Raw genomic sequence first — 26,670 nt, 5'->3', positions numbered from 1 at the left:
TGTGGTCTCCCGACGCCATTTTCTACACAGAAGGCCACCTCATTGCTTCTCTCTACCCTAGGATTAGAGATTAAAGTAGGTTTTAATCCATCCAAAGACAACAGTCTGTTTGGCATGAATCACATCAAGGAATGGTCATGATTCAAGAGACTGGGAACAAGGGATGGAGAGTTCTTACTTCAGGATTTGTGCACAAATCGTTTAACTGCAGATACTACACAAATTAAATGTATGGTGTATGGGCTGTTTGTGGGGGGAGGAGGGGCATGACGGGGAAATAGAGGAGGGGGTAGGAATCTAGTGTTTAGGACAGAATCTCGTGTTCGAAATAGGAGAAGGGGAACACAAAAGAAAGTGTGGTTCAAGACCCACCCCCCACTTCAAGAAGAGAGGTCCCCAAGCTTATGTTTCAGATCTTTCTGCGTGGTGCAGAACCTTTTGTCAAAGATGCTTTGGCTATTTTTCTCAATATAAAAAGAAGTTTGTAAACAATAAAACCCCAAAAGAACATGGAAAAGATCAACACATTATATTTACACAAACTAGGCCACCTAGCAATCACCAAATCAGCTACTTGTGAAGTCCTATGAAACCCAAATACAATAACTAGAGGAGGGCAGCAATTGGTGGAAACAAGAACCCAGGATCAGACGTACATCACCCAATGAGTTCTACTGCATTTGCCCCGTTACAACAGTGAGGTGGGTTTGCAGTGATCTCACAGCATGTAAACAACACCCACTCTCCTTTAGCTACCATGACACTAATAACTGCTGCAGCAGGGCAGGACACTGGCTCTGGTAACCACAAAGAAGTCATTGCTGATGGTCTCTCTGGAAGCCAAGGAGGAAAGGTCCAGAATTGTTAAAGGTTAAGGATCTTGTCCTTGCTTCATATATCCATACCTGGGCAGCCCAAGATGAGTACAGAGGCATCGTTCTTAAAACCTATCCTTACCAACTCACATTTTTTTTTTACAAAAACACACACTTATACCCTGTTGTGCATATAGGCCTAGCCTAATCCAGTGAAGGATGGATCTAGTATGTAAAGCGAGTCCTGTGCCCTGGGATTAGAGGTCTGGAACAGGAGCCCTTTATCACACATACAGACGGGCCTTCGCCTAATCTTGGCTTCCCCTCTCTGCGCCTTTTACCTGGCCCAGCCTCTCCTAACCTCTCTGTACCACCTTTTCCTGTTCAGACCAATTTCCAATCTTTCAGTAGAAGGAGACCAAGTCATGGGGCAACCCAGTTAAAACCCAGTCTCCCATGAAACACTTAAGATGGAGGAGTTTCAAGAGGACACTATGGCAGAAAATCCAGCTCTAATTGGCAAAAATGAGGTAGCTCAATAGGCTATACACTCCAAACAGTTGTTCTCTCTGGTGATACAGTAATAAAAAGTATTCCTGCTGTGCAGACCCGGAGCTGCTGCCAACTTATCCCTGAGACTGCTCACATACCTCCTAAGAACACAGTGCAGGAATGAGGGCCTTAGATTAAAATACACAAAAATACAAAACTAGAATATTTCTATTATGGAAAAAAAAGTTAAATGCACAAGATACGTCATCCACAAACAGCTAGTGCAGCTGGCATACTGGAGAAAGTGGGACACAAGGTACAGTCATCCGAGGGAGCAAATAAATAAAATTGTATTGGCCCAGAATGGGGTAGGAGTGAGCTTAGAAGCAGCAGGTCTGCAGCTGTTCCTTCAACCACCCCTTTCACCTATCATCACACAACCCACTGCTTGGGACACTTCTCAGCACCCTATCCCAAGAAGGGGTTATGAGAGACAAGATGTGGAAAACCCTGCCTTACCCCTGAGATATTCCCTCCCAAAGAATGTAGTGGCTTGCGGTTTGGGTCCATCAATCTGGTCTCATGCTTAATTTTCACTTTGGCATGGGAAATATTATTCCATACCCTTCTTTAAGAGTACAACAACTTCTTTATCCAGGCCACTTTCAAAAGCTGGAGATTCTGGGGGTGGAGACTCAGATAAAGCATGCATGGAGGGTTATGAGATAAAACATGCAGGGAGGGTTACCCCGCAAAGCCCTCACATGCATCTGGATACAGCATGATTGGAGTTCCTTTGCCTCACCCCTTCCCCCCATCAAGAGGGAAGAGGGGGTGATGTTGTGGACCCTACCCACCCTGTCCCCACTTTCTCCACTCTGCCAATTGATGTCTGCTCCTCAAAACTTCCTGATCAGGCTTCCCTGGTGGCGCAGTGGTTGAAAGTCCACCTGCTGATGCAGGGAACACGGGTTCGTGACCCGGTCCGGGAAGATCCCACATGCCGCGGAGCGGCTGGGTCCGTGAGCCATGGCCGCTGGGCCTGCACGTCTGGAGCCTGTGCTCTGCAAGGGGAGAGGCCACAACAGTGAGAGGCCCGCGTATTGCAAAACAAACAAACAAACAAACAAACTTCCTGATCACAAAACGTCCATCCATTTTTTTTTTAATTTAAAAGCCTAATTCCAAGGAAAGGTATTTCTTTAGGAAAATATTTTAGAGAAATTTCACTTATATAGTTCCAGTCAAGTGACTGTCACCATAAACTATGCTTCTGTTACTCTTTAACAAAAATGTCTGATATTAGATTCTAAGCAACCACACTCTCTTAAACCATATTGATCCTCAAAAACAATCTACAAACACCCTTCTCTAACTATACAGAAAACTGCAATCAGGGATTAAAAAACATTAAGGTGGAACAAAAGTGACTTCCACCATTAACCATGACAGAATAACTGGCACCAGACTAGCCCTGCCACCAAAAACTATAAAATAAGACAGAAATACATGGTACAACTATATTCAATCATTGGACTACATGCAGAAAAATTCTGCAGTTCCTTAGAGAGCACTTGTCTGTCTGTAGACAATTACATGATAACAGCACAGAGGGCTGGAGACCAAGCAGAACACAGAAGTCTCTCTGAGCTGAGGAGGCAGAAATGAGGGCCTGGGACAACCTGAGCCATTGGAATCCATGGAGCAAGGCACTAGAATGGAAGGAGCCATGTGGGGTGAGGTTGGAGAGTGGGGGTGAAGGGAGAAGGAAAAGTGAATTCCTCCTTCCTCCCAAGTCCTTAGCAAACATCTGGGCTGTACGTACACAGGATGAGATTATGCAAGGATTAACAGAGAGCAGCTGCTATAAAGCTGACATTGTAAGACAGAAACTAGAGGTCAAGCAGTTCTGGGAGACAGAATTCCAGCTGAGCCAGAGGAGGAATTGATTTTGTTCAACTCCCCAGGCATCTACATGAGAAATCAGAAAGCCTACACATTAAATGAAAGGACTATACTTGGAATAATTTCTATCCTAGGCCTATCCTGTCTTAACAAAGCCTAAAATCAAGCCTTCACAAGATCTTCCAAGAAATAGATTATAGAAGTTGAGAGGGGCTTGGGAAATACCTTGGCTTTCCACAGATCCTTCCTGACAAAGGATAAAACCAAGCTTACACAAGATCAAGGTGATCAGCCAGTAATTTAACTGCCTGCTAGAACAACAATCAACAGTCTGAAGAGGAAGATAAAACAATTCAGAGTCCCTATAATATATCATCCACAATGTCCAAATCTTAATTAAAAATCACTAGGTATTCCAAGAAACAGGAAAGTATGACTCAGAGTAAAGAAAAACATATTCAATAGGCACTGTCACCAAGACAGTCCAAATGCTATATTTAGCAAAGATCTCAAATGGGCTACTGGATATTTATTTAAAATTTAACTGAAAACAGGTTCTTAATGAATGAACTGATAATAAATCCCAGCAGAGAAATAGAAAGTATTTTAAAAAATGGAAATTCTAGAAAAGTATAATAATTGAAATGAAATAACTCACTGCATGGGTCTGGTAGCAAATGGGAGATGACTGAAGAAAGGGTGAGTGAAAATGAAGACAAATGAAAAGTTATAAAATCTGAAGAAGGGAGAGAATAGACTGAAGGAAAATGAACAAAGCCTCAGGGACCTGTGTGACAAAATCAAGGGTCTAACATACATGTAACTGGTGTCCCAGAAGACAGTAAGAATGTGGAGAGAAAAATTTTTTTAAATGGCCAACTTTCCAAATTTGATGAAAACCATAAACGTATAGGTACAAGAAGTTCAGTGAAACACACACAGGATGAACAGAATGAAATACATACCTAAATACATCATGGTTCAAATGGTGAAGACCAAAGAAAATCTTGAAAGCAGCCAGAGAACGGTCAAACAACATTCAGGCAAGAACAGTATGAATGATATAATTAAAAACAAAGATGGCCGGAATACAAAGTAATGACAGCTTTTACATGTTGAAAGAAGAAACTGTCAATCCAGAATTCTATAAATAGTGCAAATATCCCTCCAAACTGAGGATGTTCCAATGAATGGAAGCTAAGAGTATTCAATGCCAACAGACCTACAAAACAAGAAATGCTGAAGAATATTCTTCAGGACAAAGGAACATGATAAAAGACGTAGAGAAACAGTAATAGTAATAAATGGGTAAATATAAAAGACTGGGCTTTTATTTTCTCTCCTCATAATTTCCTTAAGAGTCTAAACATTTAAAAAAACACTGGAAGGTAGGGTTTATAATGCATTTATGAATAAATGATACAGCATTAGTACAAAGGATGAGGATTTGATAAACGGAATTATTCTTTTGTAAGGTTATTTGTGAAGTGAGAAATAGTACAATATTTTAAGTAGGCTTTAAGTTAAAGCTGCGTATCATTAGCCCTAGAGCAATCACTGAAAATAATAAAGAGGTACACCTTAAAAAGCCAAAAGTAGATATAAAATGAAATACCAAAGAAGTTTTAACTTAAAAGATGGCAGGAAAGGAACAACAGAACAAAACACAAGAGAAAATAAAAAACAAAAAGTTAAACCTAACCTTATCACTAAATACATTAAATGTAACAGGATTAAACATTCCAATTAAAAGAGCAAGAGCTTCCAATTAAAAGAGAGAGCAAGGAGCCCTCAACTACTTATGCAATAAAAATACACAACATATAATTGATAATTCCTATATCCAGGCAGCACCTCTTTTTTTCCTCTATCTATATTAACAAATATTTATTCAACAGATGAAATGTATAAATTTGTGTCAAATACTGTTATAGGCTCCTGGGACTTCGTGAATAAAACAAAGACACCTTCCCTCACGAAGCTTACATTCTAATGGGAAGAACACAAAAAATAAAAACAAGCTATAAATTATAGAATATGTTTAGAAGGTGATAAGTGCTCTATATAAAAAAATACAGAGCAGGGTAAGGCAGATTAGGAGTGAAGGGGCAAATTGCAATTTTAAATACAGTGATCAGAGTAGATCTCACTGGCAAAGTTACATTTAAACAGAGACTTGATGGATATATGAAAGTTAGCTATGCAAACAGGTGGAGCAAGAAAGTTCTAGTTAGAGAAAATAGGCAGGTAATAGCATCTCTGGCATGTTTTAGAATCAGCAAGAAAGCCAGTGTAGCTGTAGCAGAGTGAGAGGTAAGAATAGTAACAGATGAAATGCGTGTATATAGGCCTCTATAAGGAATCTGACTTTTACTCTTATTGAACAAGAGAACCACTACTTTTGGGCAGGGAAGTGAGTGACACAGTCTGATTTGAGATTCACTCTAGTGAATCTCAAAGTAAATCTCTAGTAAACTGAATCTCTAGTAAACTGATGAGGGATAATATTAGAAGCATGGGGATGATTTAGGAGACTACTGTAGTAATCCATACAAGAAATGATGGTGGCTGAGACCAGGCTAGTAGCAATGGAGCTAACAGCAATGAGGTAGTAGAAGTTGTGGGATTTGGGGATATATTTTAAAGGTGGAGCCAAAAAGATGTTCTGATATGTTTGGGTTTGGGTATGAGAAAACTGTGGAGTCAAGGATGATGCCAAGATTTCTGGCCTACGCAACAAAAAAAATGCAATTGCAACAAATTGAGATGGGGCAAGGCTGCCAGTGAAAAAGGTTGGGAGAAGGTATCAGTTCAATTTTGGATAAACAGTTGACCCGTGAACAATGCAGAGGTTAGAGATCCCAACTGACCGTGCAGTCAAAAATCCAAGTATGACTTTTCAGTTGACCTTCTCATCCATGATTCCACATCTGCGGATTCAACCAACCTTGGATTGTGTAGCACTGTAGTATGTATTTAGTGAAAAGAATCCACATATAAGTGGACCCACACGATTCAAACCCGTGCTGTTAAAGGGTTTACTGTATTATATGAGAAAGCAGACACTCACGTAGAGATGTTACAGTCTGTAGAACAGACAAATCTGAAAGTTCAGGAGACAGTACTAAGCCAGAAATAGGAATTTGAACATCACCAGCATATGGATGGTATTTAAAGCCATAAGACTGTAGTTGTATATCATGGAGTAAGGCCTGGCACATTCAAAATTAGGAATCCAGAAAAATGAGCAAATGAGACTGAGAAGAAGTAATCAGCGTGGTAAAAGGAAAACTGAAAGAATGTGGTCTCCTGGTAGCGAAGTAAATGAAACGTATTAAGGGAATGATCAGCCATGTCAAATGTTGCTAATATATAAGATGATGACAGAAATGTCCTCTAGGTTTAGTAATGCAATGGTTATTTGTGACCTTGAAAAGAACACTGCTGGGAGAATGATGATAGTCAAATATGTATATTTAAGAGAATGGGACAGGAGAAAATGGAGACCATGATTACAAGCAATACTTTCAAAAAGTTTTGCTGCAAGGAGCAACAGGGGCCGTTGTTAGCAGGGAAAGTAGGTTAAAGAGAAAGTCTTGTGTTTTCCTTCATTTTAAAGATGGAAGAAAAAATAGCAGAATATTGAAATACTGATGGGAGTGACTGCTAGAGACTGAAAAACCTGAAACCGGCAGAGAAAAGGCCAAACTGCTGAAGCAATGTCCCCAGCTACATAAAATGAGATGGAGTCTAAGTGTGTATTAATTGGAGCAAATGGCTTTATAGAGGAAGAGAGTTTAATTAAGATAAGACAGAAATGTAGAAATGTGGGTACAAGTGTTTGCAGAAAAGTAAATGTGGTAGAGGGAGTCTGCACAAGTACTCTTTTGATTGTTTCATTTTTCTCAATAAAGTAGGAAGCAATACGAATATTTGGGAGTGAGAATAGAGGGTGAAAGTTGGACATTTAAGACAGAAAAGGTGTGAATGCACAGCACGATTGCCAGGCAACATTAGCGTCTATCTGAGGTTAAGTGGTCATGAACTGAGAGTGAGACCAGCTGGTGTCATTATGTGTTTTTTCTCCTGTGATATTCCACTGCATAAGCGAAGCATGATGGAAGTTGAGTTTAGTCAGGATGGTGGTTTTGCCAAGGGAGTTCAACCAAGTGGGATATGGGAGTCAAGGCTAAAAGCAAGGGAGGGAAAATGATTAGTCATTAAATTAAACTGAAAATGGGTTAAGTGAGAACATAAAGAAATGAGGTAAAGTGAAAGGGTAGTACAATCAATGGATTAAAATAAGTCACTGTATGGTGAATAACTGAAGTCTGGTACTGAGCAGAATGAGCTAGAATGATGGGATATGTGTTTACAAAGAGGAATGCTTAAAACTGAACGTAACTATTGGAAATGCCAAGGTCTAGTATATGGTCTCAGGTGTGAGTGGCAATGTAGAGGGCATAAACCTTAGAAAGGAGTTCAAAAAGCAAAGACCAGAGTGTCAGAAGGATCAAATCTAAGTATATTAAAATTGCCAGGAATTAAGACAATAATAGAATACCACAGATTGCCACTGAGTTAGGAACTAAAATCTGTAAGAGATAAAGTGGAATGACCCAAGGGTTTTATGTGACAGTATCAATGAGGGACAAGAATGATAGCACTACATTTAGAGATTTTTCAGGGAGGAAGGAGGAAGAATGGTCTAAAAAGTAGCAAAGAGAAGACCTACCTCACATCTCCAGGCCTAGTAATACATGGGATGTCAAAGAAAAAACAGCCATGGGGCTTCCCTGGTGGCGCAGTGGTTGAGAGTCCGCCCGCCGATTCCGGAGACACGGGTTCGTGCCCCGGTCCGGGAAGATCCCACATGCCGCAGAGCAGCTGGGCCCGTGAGCCATGGCCGCTTAGCCTGCACGTCCAGAGCCTGTGCTCCGCAACGGGAGAGGCCACAACAGTGAGAGGCCCGCGTACCGCAAAAAAAAAAAACAGCCACCAGTTAAAAAGACTGCAGAGGGAGCAATGTCCTAGAGCCCTGTTTCCATTATAGCAAAGGAGGTACAGAAAGGGATCAAAAAAGAGGTTGAGGATATAGAAATCCTGATGACAAACCATGAATCACAGAGAACAAAGTAGCAGAAACTGCCACGTGGGAGCCTTATGGGAATTAAAGCATGGCAGATGAGGGGAGACCTGGGAGTGTGGGGCTTTTCTTGGATGACAAACAGGGATAAAGAACATAATAATATTAGTCCTGGCAGATTTAAAGCAGATAATAATGGAGAAATTGCAAATATTGGTGGTAAACAGGGGTGGGGCCTAGGGCTTTCTCTTTTAATCTGTTAATGGAGAAGAAATTCTAGTTCTAGCAAGTCAACCACATCTTCACTCCAGATGAGGATAGAAGAGTCAGAATTGTGTGGTCTTAGAATGCGAAGGTTTAGTCATGACCCTCATTTCGGGAGACGCAAACTCACTCCAAATGTATATGTTACATCTTGCCTCATGATGACAGAGTGAAGGGAACAGAGAAGTTCTGAGAAGGTACGGTACACTGAGTGTGAGGACCTTCTCCAATCTGTGATGATGGGGGCAGAAGATCTATGGGATGCCTTCCAAAATGATAGGCCTTTATTATATAGCTTTATCAATTAAACACAGTTAAGAATTCAACACATACCACCATCCTCCCTACTTCTATCAAGCCCAATCTGATTTTATCATAAAATAGTCAGTGTTTATATTACTACAAGATCTCAAATTTAATATGGCCAAAACTTAACTATCAACTCCCTAAATACACCTAACAAACAATGTCTTCCCACAGTCTTCCATACCTCAGTAAATTCAATCCTAATCTTCCATTATTCTTGGTAAACTGAAAGCCAAAACTCTTGGTGTTATTGGTATCTCATACAACCCATATATCAGCAAATCCACATTATCTTTTTCAGGCATCAAGTTCAAAATATATTTAGAACTGGATTATATCTTTATATCTCTAGTGTTAGTCTAAACCACCATTATTTCTTGCCAAAATTATTAAGAACAACCTCCTAACTTAATCTTGTGATTCTGTCCTTGCTCTTTCTTTATCTCTCACTAGAGCTAGTGCAATCCTTTTTAAAACAATCAGTCAAATTATTCCACCGCTCAAAAGCTTGAGCATCTGACTCAGAGTAAAAAGCAACATTCTTACCATAACCTACAAATCACTAAATAATTTGGCCCTTCCTGCCCCTGAACTCATCTGATAGCAATCTTCCCCTTGTTAACTGCACTCAGACCATACAGTTACTCAAAGATGTCAAATATGCTACTATCTCTGGCCCTTTGCACTTGCTTTCTCTCTACCTGAAGCATGCTCCTCACTGCCAAATTTAAGCAAGGCCTGCTCCCATTCTTCCTTCAGTCTCTACTCAAATCCCACTTCATCACCGAAGCTTTTTGAAACCACCCTAATTTAAAATAAAAACCTACAAACCTGCATGCTCACATGCTCTGTTCCAAATTCCCAGCTTTATTTTTCTCTATGACAATTACCACCTGATATATTCACTATTTGTTTGACTCTACCATGAAAAATTAAGTCTTTGGGGACAGTGACTTTACTTTGTTCACAGAAATATACCATGCCTGGCACTCAATAAGCATGCAACTATTTGTTGAATTAATAAATGATTGTAAACACTGTCCAACGATGAGCCAAGGAGTATAATAAGAGTAATTTCTTTTCTTGAACTTTTTTTCTTTTGGAATATTGACTTAATTCTCAATGTATTGATTCCTAATGTTTCTCATGTTCCATCAGGTATGTCAAAAACTTGTCAATATTATTTTTCAAATGACCTAATATAACAAATTTAATAGAAGTGGTTCCATTTTTTCCTGGAGACATCCTTAATGGGGTCCTTAGTCCTCATGCTTCAGTCTAAACTAGCTCCTGCACAGCTGTCATCTGGGCATTCCCATTCACTTTCTTGGCTTATTAACATTTCTGTGGATCACATTCTCTAATAGCTCTCCAGAAAGAGGTGTATGGGAGGCAGTTTCTGAATCCTTGCATGCTGAAAAATGTTTACATCTTACTCTCACACTGATTAAGTTTAGATATAGAATTCTAGGTTGAAAATCTTTCCCTCTCACCCCACAACTTTTTATTTTAATTTTTTTTATCACCCCCCTCAACTTTTGAAGTTACAGTTCCACCATCTTCTACCTCCTAGTATTGCTATTTTTAAAGATCATATTTAGATTTCCATTTCATTGCAGGTTACCTACTTCGATTCTTTGGAAACTGTTGATCTTCATTTTAACCCATAGCATATCGTCATCTTATGATGATGATACACAGCTTTGATAGAAGCCTTTTACTATCAGCATACTGGGCATTAAATGGGTCATTTCAGATTGGCAATTCTAGGTTCGTAGGAGAATTTCTTGTATTATTTATTTGGTAATTTCTTTCATTTCTTTTTCTATAATTTGTACTAGCTGGCAGTTGATCTCTTGTAGTTTTTAAATCTTTTTAAAATCTTCTTTTTGTTTTATTTTCTAGGAGACTAAATAGAATTTATCTACCAAACCTATTGATTTTTTTCACCTATCATACTTCCAAGAGCTCCTTCTTATTTTAATTTTTTTTTTGGGGGGGGGGGTGCCACATTGCTCGGCATGTGGGATCTTAGCTCCCTGAACAGGTATCAAACCCGACCAGGGATCAGACCTGCACCCCCTGAAGTAGAAGCAGAAGCATGGAGTCTTAACCACCTGACCTCTGGGGAAGTCCCTTTAATTACTTCTTTTGTGGAGATTCTATCCTTAATTTGTGACCAATAGCTTGCCATTTTTCAGAACATCATAATTTTTATTTCGCACTTCCTTTTGCCCTTGTATTATGTTATGTCCTTTCATGAGGGCAGCTGTGTCAATCAGAAACATGTACAGCTGTAGGGACTAATAGTGGCTCGCATAACAAGACCAATGTAGGCAGTTGATGGTGTTAGTTTAACAACATCAAAGTTAGAATCACTGAGATGATCTTGGCTTTATCCTCATGAGTATATAATGGTGTCAGAATTCCAGGCATCACATCCAAATTCAAGGAAGGAAAAAGGAGGAAGATGGATGACACCAGCAACATCTGTCCCTTTTGTCAGGAAGGTAAAAACTTTCTGAAAATCAACCTCTAAACAGAATTCTGTTTCTATTTTGGGGGCATAAACTGTGGATCAGAGGTACCCTAATGCCAGGAATGCTGAGAAAGGAAATACTTAGATTTTACAGTCTCTATATTTGAAGCCAGACAAGAGAGAGAAGTTGAGAATTCTCAACTATCCCACAATGGATGGCATATGACAGTGGCTCTCATCAAATGTCAGATGATCCTTCCATCCATTCATATCCTTTTATATTTAAATATACTTTAATATGTCAGTATTTACTTATTTATTTGGCTGCAATGGGTCTTAGTTGCGGCACACGGATCTTCATTTCGACATGCAAACTCTTAGTTGAGGCATGTGGGATCTAGTTTCCTGAACAGGGATCAAACCCAGGCCCGCTGCACTGGGAATGGGGAGTCTTAGCCACTGGATGACCAAGGAAGTCCCTAAATATACTTTAAAACTGCTCAGAATCATGTGTGAGAGAGAGAGCAGAACTTATGAACTGATGGGGTTCACTGTAAGGCCATCTTTTTCATCAGAAATGAACCCCAAATGGCAACATTAGGAGTCCTCTTCTAATTATTCACTTTCTCCAGAGTGACAAAGCCTCTAATTCCAGACAGCAGAGTAGGGAAGAATAGTGAAATGGAAAAGTTCACTACTGGCAATCTGGAAGCAAGTCGAGGTAAGTGAATGTCTCACAGTTTAGTGTGCAGATTGATCCTTTAATCTCCCCAATTTCAGCCAAGTATCTCATCCCCACCCTCAATCTAGACCTAATATCCCCAAGTCCAGGGCCTCTGATTCTACTTATCCAGAGAATAAGCCCAACTTTTGTGATACCTATCACCTCTAGATCCCGAGCCACCATAGGTTTCTAGGAAATAAATCAAGTAGCTTCCTTTATATCTCATTTGCATGCCCTTGGGTTGTAGTTGGCTCAGCTCTACTAGGTAAATCATCAGATCCAACAAATATTCAATCCATTTCCCTGGTTTTGAAAAATTAACTGAAACCTCCATTGGTGTCTCTTCTCTCATTCTTGTCCTTTATAAGTCTATACATTTTTTATTCATGTACTGTGAAGAGAATTACTAGAAGGAGGAGGGATAATGCCTTGGTTTAGCTAGAAATCATGAAGTGCTTTGAGGTACAAAATTTCATAAAGTTCTACAGATGTTTTCCTTTTTGAAAACAATTTATGAGGCCATAAAGAAAACCAAAGATCTCAATAAAGTGTTTTTTTAAAAACAAAAAAAAATAGGGAATTCCCTGGTGGTCCAGTAGTTAGGACTCAGGGCTTTCACTGCTGAGGGTCCAGGTTCAACCCCTGGTCAGGGAATTCCCACAAGCCCCCCAGCATGGCCATAAATAAATGAAATGTAACAGACTATTATTGAGCCCTTACTGTCTTAAGCACTTTACAGGTACAATTCTCAACTCAATCCTCACAGCCATCTTATAAGGAAGGTACTACATATTATTCATTTGAAGATACACACTCGCACACACACACACCAAAGTTCATTATCTGTATCACTATACTATGCAACAATCACCTTTAAAAGGGTGGGTGGGTGGCAGGGGACCCAAAATTCTTATATAGAGGAGGTAAGTCAATAATGATTCTGGAATGAGGCTAAATTTTAATCAAAGAAAAATTCACAGGCTTCCCTGGTGGCTCAGTGGTTATGAATCCTCCTGCCAATGCAGTGGACATAGGTTTGAGCCCTGGTCCAGGAAGATCCCACATGCTGCGGAGCAACTAAGCCCGTGCGCCACAACTACTGAGCCTGTGCTCTAAAGCCTGTGAGCCACAACTACTGAGCCCACGTGCCACAACTACTGAAGCCTGTGCGCCTAGAGCCTGCGCTCTGCAACAAGAGAAGCCACTGCAATAAGAAGCCCACACACCGCAACGAAGAGTAGCCCCCACTCGCCGCAACTAGAGAAAGCCCGCGCGCAGCAATGAGACCCGATGCAGCAATAGATAGATAGATAGATAGATAAATAAATAAATGAAAAATTCACATCTTTTTGATAAAGTCAAGATTCAGCATAAGAACCTAAAAGAAGTACAATGAAATTAAGCTAAGCAAAGAATAAAAATAAAAGAGAGGGCTTCCCTGGTGACACAGTGGTTGAGAGTCCGCCTGCTGATGCAGGGGACACGGGTTCGTGCCCCGGTCCAGGAGGATCCCACATGCCGCGGAGCCTGTGAGCCATGGCCACTGAGCCTGCGCGTCTGGAGCCTGTGCTCCGCAGTGGGAGAGGCCACAGCAGTGAGAGGCCCACGTACAGCAAAAAATAAATAAATAAAATAAAATAAAAAATAAAAGAGAACTGTGAGAGTTAGAATACTTAAAAAAAGAATAAACAATTTCAAAAACTGGATCACTGAAATGACCAATAGGGACTTCCCTAGGTCCAGTGGTTAAGAATTCACCTTTCAATGTAGGGGGTGCAGGTTTGATCCCTGGTCAGGGAGCTAAGATCCCACATGCCTCGCAGCCAAAAAACCAAAATATAAAACAGAGCAATATTGTAACAAATTCAGTAATGACTTTAAAAATGGTTCACAACAAAAAAATCTTTAAAAAATAAAATAAAATGACCAACAAGAGACTCAAATCTATGGCTAGGCTAATAAAGAATAAGGAAATAGGGCTTCCTTGGTGGCGCAGTGGTTGAGAGTCCACCTGCCGATGCAGGGGACACGGGTTCGTGCCCCGGTCCGGGAAGATCCCACATGCCATGGAGCAGCTAAGCCTGTGAGCCATGGCCGCTGAGCCTGTGCCTCCGGAGCCTGTGCTCCGCAACGGGAGAGGTCACAACAGTGAGAGGCCAGTGAGAGGCCCGTGTACTGCAAAAAAAAAAAAATAAGGAAATAAACTCAGCTATTCAACATTATAAACAAGAAAGAGATAGAAACACAGATTTTTGTAAAATCTTTATGGTCTATTTCTAAGCAAGTATGTTTTTCTTTTTTTATTTATTTTTAAACTTTTCTTAATGGCTTTTTAAAAAAATTATTTATTTTATTTATTTATTTTTGGCTGCGTTGGGTCTTCGTTGCTGTGCGTGGGCTTTCTCTAATTGCAGCGAGCAGGGGCTACTCTTTGTTGTGGTGCGTGGGCTTCTCATTGTGGTGGCTTCTCTTGTTGTGGAGCACAGGCTCTAGGCGCATGGGCTTCAGTAGTTGCAGCACGCGGGCTCAGTGGTTATGGCTCGTGGGCCCTAGAGCGCAGGCTCAGTAGTTGTGGCGTGCGGGCTTAGCTGCTCCGCAGCATGTGGGATCTTCCCAGACCAGGGTTTGAACCCGTGTCCCCTGCAATAGCAGGTGGATTCTTAACCACTGCACCATCAGGGAAGCCCACAAGTATGTTTTTAAAACCTCTACTAACTGGTGGGATTTTCTAAGAAAATACATATTATCATAATTGCATGAGTGACTCAAGAAGAGGTGGGAAACCCGACTTGATCAATAAGCATGTGAGAAGCTAAGCCCCTTAAAGAACTAGCCCTAAAAGTCCTGAAGTCCAGACAAGGGAAACGGGGTGGGTAAGATGGAACGAAAGTGCTAGGGAAGACAAGATACAGAAGTAAACTGGCTTTTAGAAATAGTTTTCCTGACAGTGTACTGTTAAGAAATAGCATTTGTAAAGGCACAGAAGTTTAAAACAGGGGGTTACGTACTGTAAGAGTGCAAATAGGAGATAACAGATTGTGTACTAAAGAATTTAACCTTGCCCAAAGAGAAGTCTGGCCTTTGCCCTCAGCAGCTGGGAGGGTGTCTCTAAGCCCTTGAAATGTACTGTCTGACAAAAGTATCTTTGTTTACTTGAGGCCTTAGGCCATATGCTAATGATATGATTTCTGGTAGAGTCTTCAGGTCATACAGTCAGCTCAACCTCAGGAGGGGCTGGAAACCAGTCAATCATGTGGCCAGTGAACTACATCTACATGACAGAGTTCCAAAAAAAATTCTGGACACCAAGGCTCATGCAAGCCTTGATGGTTGGCAATATTCTCTTCATGCTGTCATACATTATTGCTAGGAGGAGTTAACTACATTAAGAATTCCACTGAGGGGGCTTCCCTGGTGGTCCAGTGGGTGGGACTCCCTGCTCCCAGCACTGGAGTCCCGGGTTAGATCCCTGGTCAGGGAACGAGACCCTGCACGCATGCCGCAGCTAAGGGTTGGCATGCCACAACTGAAGATCCCATGCACCACAGCTGGGACTCAGCACAGCCAAAATAAATGGATGAATAAATAAAGATTAAACAAAAAAAAAAAGAATTCCACTGAGAAGACACAAATGGAAGTTCCACATTTAGAACTCTCCTAGACTACTCTGCTCTGTGTCTTTCCATTGGATGATTTTAATCTGTATCCTTTCACTGTAATAAATGTTAACTGTCAGTATACATCTTTCAGTGAGTTCTAAGAAATTACTGAATCTGAGGGTAGTCTTAAGAAATCCTGAACTTGCAACTGGTGTCAGAAGTGAGAATGAATAAGATAAATTAAAAAAAAAAAAAAAAAGGAAGCGCAAATGGTTTTGGGGACCCCCAAATTCTGCAACTGGGTGTCAAAAGTGAGGGAGGACCTGTGAATTGTTCCCTAACTTCATAGTTGGCCTCAAAAGTGAGATTCACTAGAACCATCCTGACTCATTGAAACTTCTGGTTGGGAAGAGGAAGGAAAAGATGACAAGGGTTATGAACCTTTGATTCCTGGATGACTATCTAGTCACTCATGGTATGGAACTACAGCTGCAGTTATTAGAGGTAAAAGTTATCAACAGAAAGAAGTTAGAAACTGTAGCTCCAACTCCCTAGGAGTTGACTCCCTGGATAAACAAGGAAATGCAAACTAATAAGAAACAAGGTAATGAAACAATTCCTTGGTTATTGTTATCTGTAAAATAAAGAGTGTATTGGGACAGATCCTGACACTGGGCAAAGTTTAGATTTCAGCCAGTCTGAGCTACAGCCACTAGCCTCAGGGCCATTCCAAAGGGGAAAATTATGCTGGGAAAATAGACAGCACCTCTATGACTTCAGTCACAAAGTAGTCCGGGTTGAGGAAAGACAAAATCAAGAAACTAATGAAACGAGAGTTTACAATGCTAAGGAATTATCTCATTTTGTGGATTGATATTGTATGCTTCCTGAAAAAAACCTTTACTAAAATATTGTAAGAGTGACTGATTACTTAGAGGCAGTATTGTTGATTTTGAATGCTGCAGAATAGAACAGCAATGTTTGAGCTGATGGAGGACCCACAGCTCACTATGGAACCACAGATGGCTATACATAACCTAGATACACAGCAGGTGATTCCTGAGGGGACAGCTAGCTTGGTGGACTAGATAAAAGCCCCTGTGAGGTTTTTTTTACCCTCAGACAGGCGATTGTCCTTCTCCTATAAATGCCAAATAGAACTCCCCAGAAGAATTGGCTGATATGCTTCTCACACGCAAGCCACGCCAGATTAGCATTATGCAGAGCAGGATGTTCATCTACTGAGTATGCCTCCTACTAAGATCAAGGTAAATAATGTGATTAAGGGGGACCCTTGTACATGGGCACCCCCATGTAATTTTACTGCTGCAAAACCTAGCAATAATCTGAGAAGCCTTATTAGATTTGTCTCAGCTTTATGGGCCTTACTAGTTAAGAAAACTAGTGATTCATGAGAAAATAGGGAAAGACAAAGGGGAGAGTCAAGGGATTTATCCCAGCAGGATGGAAATCTTCAGGTGGCTGTTAAAAAGGGAAGGGGCGGGGGGCTTCCCTGGTGGCGCTGTGGTTGAGAGGACGCCTGCCGATGCAGGGGACACGGATTCGTGCCCCAGTCTGGGAAGATCCCACATGCCACGGAGCGGCTGGGCCCGTGAGCCATGGCCGCTGAGCCTGTGTGTCCAGAGCCTGTGCTCCGCAACGGGAGAGGCCACAACAGTGAGAGGCCCACGTACCATAAAAAACAAAAACAAAAATAACAAAAAAAAAAAAAGGGAGGGGGGGAAGGTAGTGAATAAAGCAGACAATGATGGTGTTGAAACAAAGGTCTTAACGTAGCACTCTTGGGAGGTTGGGTGGACCAATGGGAGCCACTGCTGGTCCCCAACATTAAAGGGCATTAAACAACTGTTGTATTTACCCCAGTATGAAGAAATTTTAAAAGCTGGAGGGCAAAGATGACAATGAGAAACCTGACCTTGTACTGCCTGGAGCAACGATTCCATGGATCAATCAACCTGAAAACTGAAGGAGAGGCCAGGGTTTTCTGGCTCAACCCCAGCTGGAAAACACAAGGCAATATGCACTTGTGTGGGTAAAATAGCCAGGGGGTGGATAAGAGACAGTTCCGGGACTCCCTGACATGGGGGCCCAATGTGCTATGATTCTAAAACCTGCTGAAGACCTAATGGGAGCTAAGGTTAGATTGGGAGGAGAGGGATGGTTGATAGGATTAAGGTGATGAAAGTTGGAATATATGAACAGACTTTATGTGAAGTAGTTACATCTCTCCTTTATGTGACTATGTCACTGGAATGGATATTATGTCTGACTGGTACTGTAAAACAGAAGACATACAGGTTCACATTCAGGTGAGTCTTGATTAGACATGGTACATGGAAACCACTAAAACTGTCCAAGTCCAGGGACTTCCCTGGTGGTCCGGTGGCTAAGACTCCACGCTCCCAATGCAGGGGGCCCAGGTTCGATCCCTGGGTAAGGAACTAGATCCCACATGCCGCAACTAAGAGTTTGCATGCCGCTACTAAAGATCCCGCATGTCGCAACTTGAAGATCCCACGTGCCACAACTAAGACCTGGCACAGCAAAATACATACATACATAAATATTTTTTTAAAAAAACAAAACTGTCCAAGTCCACAGAAGTTGTAGACCTGAGACAGTATAGGATACCTGATGGATAAAATGAGATTACAACTTAAATGACAAATTAGAAGCTGGAGTGCTAGTATCAATGAATTCTTTGTACAATAACCATGTGTAGTTTCATCAAGAAAAAAAGGAAATGTTTCATCAAGAGTAACAGCAGACTATTAAAGTTTTAATAAGGTAGTGCCACCATAGCATCAGCAGTCCTTGATACGGTTTCAACAATACAAAAAATATATACAGCAGACTAAAAAAGAGTGGCACTCAGTGACTGAACATGCAAATTTTTTTTCTAACTCTGAAAAAGAGCCAAACAGCAATTTTCCTTGATGTGGAAGGACCCTAATTTATGTTTACTATACTGCCACAGGGTTATTTCAATTCACCAGCTTACTGGTATGATTTGTTTAGAAGAGATTTTGACTTGATGCAGGTCCTGAGTGTAAAAATATACTATATTAATTTCATGATAATATCAGAAACTAAAGATGAAGGTAAGACTGACTCAGATGCAATGGCGACACACATGACCAAGAGAAGCTGTTGCTAAATATAGCAAAGGTCCAAGGACCTGTCCAAACTGGTGAAATTCTTAGGAATAACCTAGGCAGGAGCCACCCATGACATTCCAAAGGTGAAAAAAAAAAAAACTGCTTCTGCCACCTACCCCTAGAACTAAACAAGAAGCCAACATTCGGTTGGTATATTTGAATTTTAAAGAACATACCCTCCATATCTGGGAATATTACCAGCACCAATCTATACAACTACCCAAAAGAAGGTCATATTTGAACGGGGGCTTGAACAAAGGCAGCCATTGTCTGAACTGCAAAAAGCAGTCTTTCTCATGATCACAGGGGCTTTTGGGCCCCTGTGATCCACACTCGGACATGATTTTGGAAGTGTCAGCAACACGTACCTACGCAGATTGAAACTTATGGCAAAAACCTCTCAGTGCCACTCAGCAGAGACCCACCAGGATTTTGGACCAGAGAAGTTCTGGATACCATGGTAAAATTTATGTCATTTAAGAGAAAATTACTAGCTTGCCATTCAGCACTGAGACTGACTCTATGACTGAAGGACACAAAATAACCATGAAACCTGAAATACTCATAATGTCTTGGGTGACAGGGGAACACTCTAATGACGAAGGCAAGGCCCAGAAGCGTTCCACATAAACAGAGATGGTCTGTGCAGGAACATGCGACCAGGAGGATGCAAGAAGTATTTATTGTATTTATGAGCAGGTAGCTGGCCTCTTTTCCTCTAAATATAACTTCTGAACCACCAGAGGAGCTGCTGAATGCTATGATCACATAGGTGGTGCTCTATAAAGTCTATTAGCTAACAAAGAGCTGCTTGGCTTATGGATGGTGGTTCCAAGGTGAACAGAAAGCATCCTGTTTACAAGGTCGCCACTCTAACTGAAGAAGGTATAAGTAATAACAAATCATATTAATGAGGTGGACTGCATGCTGTTATCCCCTATGTTTGGGTTTTTACTGAACTCTGCAGCTGGTATTAGAAGAGAGGGTGGTCTTGTGGACTGTTTTCCAACTTTTGTACAGATGATAAAGAGAAAGAATCTGGTAAGACTCAATAATGAGCACTTTAAACTTTGACTATGGGGTATCTTTGAAGAGTGTTTTTAAAGGGGGTGGGGTGGGTGGGGCTTAACTACATGTTAGCCAAATGATACTGGCAGCAATGTGGACAGAATGAATTTGACAATATAAAACTCAAAACAGGGAGACTAGTTGTAAATGTGTTGGAGTAACAGGAACCTAGGCTTTTAAGTCCAGTGCCATTGGTTCTGCCATAGTCTATCCAGGAAAATCACAGGGTGAAAAAACGAAAGAAAAGGGAAGAACATTCAAGAGATAATTAGGAGTTGGCTATGAGTAGTAAAGGAAAGTGGTGAAGGAAAGGGAAGAATGGAACATGGTTCAACTTTGAGAGGAGTGGCTGAAGCTATTTGTTCACAGGATAAAGGATGCCATGTTCCTATTCTTTCTGTTTCTCACCATCAATGTAAAAAGCCATAAGAAATCTAAATGCTCAAAGATCTGACTGCAGCTGTGAGAAAGTAATTTAATGTCTTACTGAGATTACAAGACAAGGGTAAGATTTGGACCTCAGGTGAAGAAGGCATTCACAAGATTAGTCACCTCAAGCAAAACATTAGCCAATTCATAAGCAAGATGAGACATTTTGTAACAAAGGATACAAAAGTTTAAAGTAGCATTTCTACACAAATGTTCTGTAAAACAGTAAGAGGTGCCTTGGAAAAGAAAAAAGAGCATTACCCCTATGAGGTCAAGTTTGAAAGGTTCCATACACTGTATTCTATATTCTGAATACCACATGGGAGAAAATGAGCATATGGGCTAAAATAGATCTGGAGTTCAAATCCTGGCTCTACCACTTATGGGGACACCTTGTACAGATTACTAAAGCTTTCTGTAAGAACTCTCGCTCACCTTTAAAACAGTCAGGATATCAGTACCAACACTGCATGGGTGGTTGGTGTGAATTAAACAAACATGCACCATTAGGAAAACTGCCTGGCACAAACTACAGATGCAATACTTGTTAGTGAACAGAATTAATGTATCCCCTTCTTTTAGAGGATTCCAAAAAATTCCAATGGCTCTAATGAACTAAAAGCTCTAACACATCCTAGAGTTAAAAAACAAATATTTAAGTGTGGTTAATCAAACTTAACACCTGACTAGAAATTTCAGTACTTTCCAGAACAGTTCAGATGTAACAGGCTGGTGATAAGTGAATACTATTGTATCCTGAGGGTAAAAGAAGGTTGAAAGACAAAGCTATGTATTAATGAATTATTAATTATGCTACTTAGATGCTTATAAATCCCTAGTTTTTCTACAAACTGTATATCCAATATGAAAGCAGTATATTTATGCTTTGATGTTAAAATGGGTATCACTTAGCCACACTCATGGAAATATTACCTTTTAAGACAACAGCCCAGAGCCTAAATCCCATAGAACACTTGAAAAAAAGTGTATTTGAACCAGAGGCGTTGCATACAAAGAAATAATATAACTCCATTCTTGCAACCCAAATCCATGTACTGATACATTTTCAACAAATATCCATAAAACAATTAGGTATGAATATGGAAACCATTAAATAATTTATCAAAAATATATCTTGCTCTAAGACATAAAACACAAAACTGATAATTTTAAAATGCTAACAAAATTATAGAATACTTGCTTTAGGAAAAATAATTTTACAAGAACTTTTTATAATATTTCTTGATAAGCAATTATGACTTTTGTACCTATGTTCTTTGTGTTCCAATAGCTGACAGTCTCTACATGTCAGCCTATCACATGTTTCACAGAAAAGTTTCAACTGTTCTTGTTTGTGTACAGGGCAGAAAACAGGGCGCTGACCAGATGCTCCAACAGACTCTGCAGTAAAATAAAACACATATTTTTAAACTAAACAAAATTTTTGTCTAACTTTCTAAATTCTTACTGATATTGGTATCAAAAGCTTATAAAGATAAGTAGAAATGCTATAGAGGCAAAAGAGGGAGATTAATAGTAATCATTAAAACTGCTTCTATCTTACCTGAGACATCTTCTTTCTTCCTGATCAAGTGATCTTTAGTGAATTTTACTCTTTGATGTGCTTCAATACATGTCTTACATAGCCACTCTCCACATTCTACACAAAAGCCAACTGCACTTGCATTGTCTTCACAACTAGTACATACCTAAAGGAGGAAATAAATACTAAGCTACATTAAATTTACAAAATATAGATCCACAAAACAAAAAGGTGAAAACTTTCTAACTTGCTCTCAAATATACTAATTCACTGTACCTAGAATAAAATTATTTTGTTATCCATTTCTCTTCAACAAAATCCTTTCCCTTCCAGATCAAACATTCAGGTAGGTAAAAAAAAGTCTCAGAATACAAAATCTATACAAGATTTGAATCTTTAAGTAATGACTTTTAATCTCATTTAACCAGGTCTGAGGGTGTAGAATAAAGATATCCTTCATTTTCAATTTGAAAGATGAAACTAAGGCATAACTACCCTAAATTATGTAACAATTCAAGCATGTTTTCTTATAATTCATATTTTCATATCAAGATAGGAATATAAAGAAAAATTGAGAAGCATACCTGTTCTGATTTCTCATCAGAACTGCTAGGAGCTTCAGATGTATCTTTCACAAAATAATTATCCACAAGGTCTATCTGTCTGCATTCTTGGCGGCATACTGGGCACCGTATTACACCAACTACAACACAAAACAACAACATTAAGAAATATTCTTCAGAAAAAATAAGGAGATTGTACACGATGCCTACATGGGAACTACTCATTCATATATCATAGACAAGAACAAAGAAATGAGCATTAAGAGCTGAGTAAAATAAGTTATTCCACTAAGTTATTACATTGGGGAAAAATGATACCTTATTTAGGAAGAGAAAATAAGCATTAATATGCAAAAAAACTTTAAGGTGCTTCGTTATTACACTATGTGGTTGTAATAACGGCCCCCAAAGATACCTAGGTCGTAATGCTTGGAAAACCTGTGTCACTTTATACAGCAAAGGAGATTCTGTGAGGGGGATTAAATTAAGGATCTTGAGATGGGTATGCTGTCCTGGATTATTTGATAGGCCATAAATGTCATCACAAGTGATCTAACAAGATGGAGGCAGAAGAAGATTAGACTACAGAAGAGGAGAAGGCAATTGACAATGAAAGCAGAGATTAGAATAATGTGCTTTGGAAACAGAGACACAGCCAAGGAAAAAAAGAAAAAGAAAAAGAAAATGGATTCTCTCCTCAGAGCCTCCAGAAGGAAGAAGACCTGCCAACACTTTGACTCTAACACAGTAAAACTGATTTCACACTTCAGCCTTCAAGAACAATAAGAAAATAAAATGTATGTTGTTTTAAGACAAAAGTTTATGGCAATTCTGTTACAGCAGAAATAGAAATACACAATCTATCAACTTATAAATTCTGACTTTGTTCAGAACTACTTGAATTCATGCTAATGTGGGAAGAGAGATCATCTGTGATGTAACCTGCTAGTGTTCTAGCATCTATCAGAACGAATAAACCTGCTGAGGTTAACATATGGAAGTTAAACTTAACTGTAAAATAGCATCACAGTCAACACAACAAACTGACTACTATATGTCAGCCATAAAATTGAGAACACAGCATGACTCAATCCTTGCTTTTAAGAAAGGGTTCAAGACTAGGATGTAATTTTTACAGTTTATACTATGCACAACTATAGGAAGCACCATACAAAGACAAGGCTATAAACAGTCCAAAGAGCTGTGCATACAGGAGGTACAGCTAAGTGGTAGTGAGACTTAGGTGGTGGGAAGAAGGAACTATATACTCTACTTACACTGTGTGTGTGTGTATATGTGTGTGTGTGTGTGTGTGTGTGTGTGTGTGTGTGTCTGCGCGTGTTTGGGTGGGCATTCACATTTGTGTATGTAATCCACTCCATTTTCTTTGAAACTTCTAAAATTAAAATACGGGAGAATTCCTGTATGTGCAATGATAAAATGTTTGCAAATTTAGGAAATCAAAAATTCCCCATGCTCTCCACCTTGATTTATGCTTGAGTTATGTGCTATATTTCCTTTGAAATCTTTGGTTATCAGTAGTTTTACTAAAATTTTGAAGAATCCACTTTCATCTGCTTTCTGGATTTCTTAATATAGGTTCGTAAGACACAGCTTGTTGACAGCATAGTTTTCTAAATGCTGCAGGTTTGCAGCCATTACCACTTCAAAGAGGTTTGAATGAGGGAACTTTTTTTCCTTGTTAAAACAGTTCCTGTTTCTATAGAAACTTCATTTCTAGATCAACCTTGATGGATGCGCTACCATAATTCAAGTATATAGTTCTTTTTCTTCTATCAACTACTCATTGTCATCCACTAGTAAAGACATTAAAGATGCAGCAAGCATCCAGAGGGCAGACAGTAGAAGCAAGAAAAACTACAATCCTGCAGCCTGCGGAACAAAAACCACATTCACAGAAAGACAAGATGAAAAGGCAGAGGGCTATGTACCACATGAAGGAACAAGATAAAACTCCAGAAAAACAACTAAACGGAGATAGGCAGCCTTCCAGAAAAAGAATTCATAATAACGATAGTGAAGATGAACCAGGACCTCAGAAAAAGAATGGAGACAAAGATCAAGAAGATGCAAGAAATGTTTAACAAAGATCTAGAAGAATTAAAGAACAGAAAACAGAGATGAACAATAACTAAAATGAAAAAAACACTAGAAGGAATCAACAGCAGAATAAATGAGGCAGAAGAACAGATAAGTGACCTGGAAGACAGAATGGTGGAATTCACTGCTGAGGAACAGAATAAAGAATGAAAAGAAATGAAGACATCCTAAGAGACCTTGGGGACAACATTAAATGCAACAACATTCGCATTATAGGGGTCCCAGAAGGAGAAGAGAGAGAGAAAGGACCTGAGAAAATATTTCAAGAGATTATAGTCGAAAACTTCCCTAAAATGGGAAAGGAAATAGCCACCCAAGTCCAGGAAGCGCAGAGAGTCCCAGGCAGGATAAACCCAAGGAGAAACATGCCGAGACACATAGTAATCAAATTGATAAAAATTAAAGACAAATTATTGAAAGCAACAAGGGAAAAATGACAAATAACATACAAGGGAACTCCCATGAGGTTAACAGCTGATTTCTCAGCAGAAACTCTACAAGCCAGAAGGGAGTGGCATGACATACTTAAAGTGATGAAAGGGAAGAACCTACAACCAAGATTACTCTACCCGGCAAGGATCTCATTTAGATTCCATGGAGTAATCAAAAGCTTTAGAGACAAGCAAAAGCTAAGAGAATTCAACACCACTAAACCAACTCTACAACAAATGCTAAAGGAACTTCTCTAAGTGGGAAACACAAGAGTAGAAAAGGACCTACAAAAGCAAACCCATAACAATTAAAAAAATGGTAATAGGAACATACATATCGATAACTACCTTTAATGTGAATGGATTAAATGCTCCAACCAAAAGACACAGGCTTGCTGAATGGACACAAAAACAAGACCCATATATATGCTGTCTACAAGAGACCCACTTCAGACCCAGGGACACATTCAGACCAAAAGTGAGGGGATGGAAAAAGATATTCCATGCAAATGGAAATCAAAGGAAAGCTGAAGTAGCAATTCTCATATAAAATAAAAGAGACTTTAAAATAAAGAATGTTACAAGAGACAATGAAAGACACTACATAATTATCAAGGGATCAATCCAAGAAGAAGATATAACAATTATAAATATATACGCTCCCAACATAGGAGCACCTCAATACATAAGGCAACTGCTAACAGCTATAAAAGGAAATCGACAGTAACACAATAATAATGGGGGACTTTAATACCTCACTTACACCAACGGACAGATCATCCAAAATGAAAATAAATAAGGAAACAGAAGCTTTAAATGACCTGACAGACCAGATAGATTTAATTGATATTTATAGGACATTCCAAAACAGCAGATTACACTTTGTTCTCAAGGGCGCACGGAACGTTCTCCAGGATAGATCACATCCTGGGTCACAAATCAAGCCACAATAAATTAAAGAAAATTGAAACCATATCAAGCATCTTTTCTGACCACAATGCTATGAGATGAGAAATCAATTACAGGGAAAAAAACGTAAAAAACACAAACACATGGAGTATAAACAGTATGTTACTAAATAACCAAGAGATCACTGAAGAAATCAAAGAGGACATAAAAAAATACCTAGAGACAAATGACAATGAAAACACGACGATCCAAAACCTATGGGATGCAGCAAAAGCACTTCTAAGGGAAGATTATAGCTATACAAGCCTACCTCAAGAAACAAGAAATACCTCAAAACAATCTAACCTTACACCTAAAGGAACTACAGAAAGAAGAACAAACAAAACCCAAAGTTAGCAGAAGGAAAGAAATCATAAAGATCACAGCAGAAATAAATGAAATAGAAACAAAGAAAACAATAGCAAAGATCAATAAAACTAAAAGCTGGTTCTTTGAGAAGGTAAACAAAATCAATAAACCATTAGCCAGGCTCATCTAGAAAAAGAGGGAGAGGACTCATAAAATCAATAAAATCAGAAATGAAAAAGGAAAAGTTACAACAGACACCACAGAAATAAAAAGCATCCTAAGAGACTACAGCAAGCCACTCTATGCCAGTAAAATGGACAACCTGGAAGAAATGGACTAACTCTTAGAAAGGTATAACCTTCCAAGACTGAACCAGGAAGAAATAGAAACTATGAACAGACCAATCACA

General features: G+C 39.6%; 1 protein-coding gene across 8 annotated transcripts in view; it reads right to left on the bottom strand.

Annotated features, from left to right (window-relative positions):
* The window catches only part of TRIM33 (tripartite motif containing 33), a 144,106-nt gene that overhangs the window by 56,400 nt on the left and 61,036 nt on the right, over positions 1–26,670 (bottom strand). For all 8 annotated transcript variants that reach the window (XM_073809341.1, XM_033861542.2, XM_033861571.2 and 5 more), the window contains exons 2-4: positions 22,474–22,592; positions 21,911–22,055; positions 21,615–21,747 (exon numbers count right to left, since the gene is read on the bottom strand). In XM_073809341.1, the coding sequence (XP_073665442.1) occupies positions 21,615–21,747; positions 21,911–22,055; positions 22,474–22,592 (397 nt within the window). The remainder of the gene's footprint in view (positions 1–21,614; positions 21,748–21,910; positions 22,056–22,473; positions 22,593–26,670) is intronic.

The sequence above is a fragment of the Tursiops truncatus genome, chromosome 1 (genome assembly GCF_011762595.2).
Source record: "Tursiops truncatus isolate mTurTru1 chromosome 1, mTurTru1.mat.Y, whole genome shotgun sequence".
NCBI lineage: Eukaryota > Metazoa > Chordata > Mammalia > Artiodactyla > Delphinidae > Tursiops > Tursiops truncatus.
The sequence above is the reverse complement of the archived record's forward strand: the minus strand, read 5'-3'. Positions and strand labels throughout refer to the sequence as shown.